The sequence below is a fragment of the Tarenaya hassleriana genome, unplaced genomic scaffold (assembly GCF_000463585.1).
Source record: "Tarenaya hassleriana unplaced genomic scaffold, ASM46358v1 Cleome143, whole genome shotgun sequence".
Lineage (NCBI taxonomy): Eukaryota > Viridiplantae > Streptophyta > Magnoliopsida > Brassicales > Cleomaceae > Tarenaya > Tarenaya hassleriana.
The window spans coordinates 167,883-171,217 of record NW_010964852.1 but is presented as its reverse complement, the minus strand read 5'-3'; the positions used below and the strand labels follow the sequence as shown (position 1 = coordinate 171,217).

General features: G+C 46.0%; 1 protein-coding gene across 1 annotated transcript in view; it reads right to left on the bottom strand.

The window, feature by feature from the left end:
- The window catches only part of LOC104808428 (UPF0496 protein At4g34320-like), a 2,873-nt gene extending 2,152 nt beyond the window's left edge, over positions 1-721 (bottom strand). Inside the window, exon 1 of the mRNA XM_010534106.1 lies at positions 5-721. Within this exon, the coding sequence (XP_010532408.1) occupies positions 5-721 (717 nt within the window). The remainder of the gene's footprint in view (positions 1-4) is intronic.
- Between the last annotated feature and the right edge of the window lie 2,614 nt (positions 722-3,335).

Below are 3,335 nucleotides of genomic sequence, written 5' to 3'. Positions count from 1 at the left end.
CGACGGAGACGGCGGCCCCCAACGCTGCCAGCACCGGCGGAGCCACCGTTACACCGACCAGGACAGCGGAGATAACCACGGTGGCAACCGCCGCGAGGAACAGCGTTATCGTAACTCTCCGGCGCCGGCGTATTCTCCGGAGTTTCCTGTTGAGCTTTTTGGTCGTCAGATTCAGTTTTCCGATCACCTTGACGAGATCGGCGTGACAGCTCTTAAACAGCTTGGTGAATTCTCCGGCGAAAGGGTCGTCGCTGGTGAAATCTTTGAAACTCCTAAGATTCTGGAGAGTTTTGCTGAAATTCCCTTCTTCTCTCTTTTCCTCCACGAAACCAGAGAGAATGTGGAGAATTAGGGTTTCTCCAAGATCAGCTTTCCCCAGAGATTTCTTCAGAGATTCACAGAGAACATATAATTCAGCATTTGTGTTGAAGAAATCGTTGGCCAGGTCAAGCAGATCTGGGTTCTTCCGAAGATCCCTGTCGGAAGACAGGAAGAGCTGTCGGACATCTTCGTTCATGGTGTCGATGCAACCGGTTAGTGTGCTGAGAGAATCGTACGACGCTGATCGGATCTTGAGGCCGTTGGAGCTGACGGGCTCTGGGTTTTGTGGTTGGATGGGAACCCTAGAAGAAAGAGAAGGAGACGAAGAGCTCCGTCTCTTCCGCGCCGTCAAGACAGGAATTCTGCGTCGGATACCGAAAATCTTCGACAGCTTTGTCATTCTTCTCCGAAATCAAACACGAAAACAGAAGATCAAGAACAGTACAAGAGCAGAGAATTCAGGAAGGAAGAAGAGCGAGCGAGAGAGAGATCGCAATGTGCGTGGAAGAAGAGAGAGCGAGAGAGAGATCGCAATGCGTATGTAAGAAGAGCGAGAGAGAGCAATGTGTGTGGATTAGCCGTTGCGATCTTGATATTATAGCCTTCGAAATTCCCATTTCTCTCTGTTAATTCAAATTTCAATTTCAAATTGCTAAACGTTCATCTAGATTTTCAATTTTGTGAATCATACGATGCATTTTGTTATTTCAAATTTTCATTTTGTTAATTATTATCTAATAAAACATTAAAAAAATAGAGATAAAAACGGCCCATTTCGGCCCAAACCCCAAAGGCCCCAAGAAGAAGCTCGCGGCGGAGAAGGCGGTCGAATCCATTAACCCCGGCTCCACCGCCGCCTTCTCCGTCGACCGGGCAGGCGAGCTCCCACATCGTCGGCATCCCGAGCTCGAGACGCACGCAGGAGCAGGGAATCCCGCTCCTCTCGTTAGACACGCATCCCCGGATCGATCTCGCCATCGATGGAGCCGACCCGAACCTGGATCTGGCCAGACGACTGAAATCATCAGTGAACGTAACGAAATACAGATAACCTCCTCTAGCCGGACAGCTCATTGGTCCGCATACATCACTATGTATCAGATCCAATAACTCTGTCGCTCTCTGTCCTTTCCCCTTGAAAGGATGCTTTGTTATCTTGCCCATTAAACAAGACTCGCAAGATTCAAGAGACTCAAAGTCACGATTTTTATAAAAGTATAAATATTTATATATATTTGTTCAAAGATAAGATAAATGTGTCATGTATGTTTGATGTATATATAAGTACGTCCATGAGTTCGTATATAAATTATTTTGTCTTCTCAAATAATTATTTTTTTTCTTTTTTATACTGTATCATTGATCCATTTATAAGAGAAATATGATGTAAGAAAATAATTCATTCTTGGTAAGAAAACCTCTTGAACACCTTTTTCTTCTTTTATTCCTTCGCTTTGCAACACATTCTCTAATGAAAGAAACTTTCTCCCCCTTTCAAAGCTTAATTCGAAATCCACTTTCTTTCTTTTTTTTTATTAAAAAAATCTTATCTCTCCATCTCATGCAGCTTTTATTTGATTCAAATCACATGAACCGCCTCAGCCTCCATCGTCTTCTCCCGGAGAAATGCACCACCTCGGCCTCTGGCCAGATCCAGGTTCGGGTCGGCTCCATCGATGGCGAGATCGATCCGGGGATGCGTGTCTAACGAGAGGAGCGGGATTCCCTGCTCCTGCGTGCGTCTCGACCTCGGGATGCCGACGATGTGGGAGCTCGCCTGCCCGGTCGACGGAGAAGGCGGCGGTGGAGCCGGGTTTAATGGATTCGACCGCCTTCTCCGCCGCGAGCTTCTTCTTGGGGCCTTTGGGGTTTGGGCCGAAATGGGCCGTTTTTATCTCTATTTTTTTAATGTTTTATTAGATAATAATTAACAAAATGAAAATTTGAAATAACAAAATGCATCGTATGATTCACAAAATTGAAAATCTAGATGAACGTTTAGCAATTTGAAATTGAAATTTGAATTAACAGAGAGAAATGGGAATTTCGAAGGCTATAATATCAAGATCGCAACGGCTAATCCACACACATTGCTCTCTCTCGCTCTTCTTACATACGCATTGCGATCTCTCTCTCGCTCTCTCTTCTTCCACGCACATTGCGATCTCTCTCTCGCTCGCTCTTCTTCCTTCCTGAATTCTCTGCTCTTGTACTGTTCTTGATCTTCTGTTTTCGTGTTTGATTTCGGAGAAGAATGACAAAGCTGTCGAAGATTTTCGGTATCCGACGCAGAATTCCTGTCTTGACGGCGCGGAAGAGACGGAGCTCTTCGTCTCCTTCTCTTTCTTCTAGGGTTCCCATCCAACCACAAAACCCAGAGCCCGTCAGCTCCAACGGCCTCAAGATCCGATCAGCGTCGTACGATTCTCTCAGCACACTAACCGGTTGCATCGACACCATGAACGAAGATGTCCGACAGCTCTTCCTGTCTTCCGACAGGGATCTTCGGAAGAACCCAGATCTGCTTGACCTGGCCAACGATTTCTTCAACACAAATGCTGAATTATATGTTCTCTGTGAATCTCTGAAGAAATCTCTGGGGAAAGCTGATCTTGGAGAAACCCTAATTCTCCACATTCTCTCTGGTTTCGTGGAGGAAAAGAGAGAAGAAGGGAATTTCAGCAAAACTCTCCAGAATCTTAGGAGTTTCAAAGATTTCACCAGCGACGACCCTTTCGCCGGAGAATTCACCAAGCTGTTTAAGAGCTGTCACGCCGATCTCGTCAAGGTGATCGGAAAACTGAATCTGACGACCAAAAAGCTCAACAGTTCGGGGCTTCGACTCGCGTGGAACTGACTCGGTCCGAGTCAAATACTGACTCGGTCCGAGTCAGAAGGCTGTAACCGTCCCGACACTCTGATTTGATCCGAAAACTGTTTTTTCGACCAAATCCAAGTCTACCTTTCCGATACTTCACATATAAATCCATCCCTAATGGTGTGTGACCCTGTAG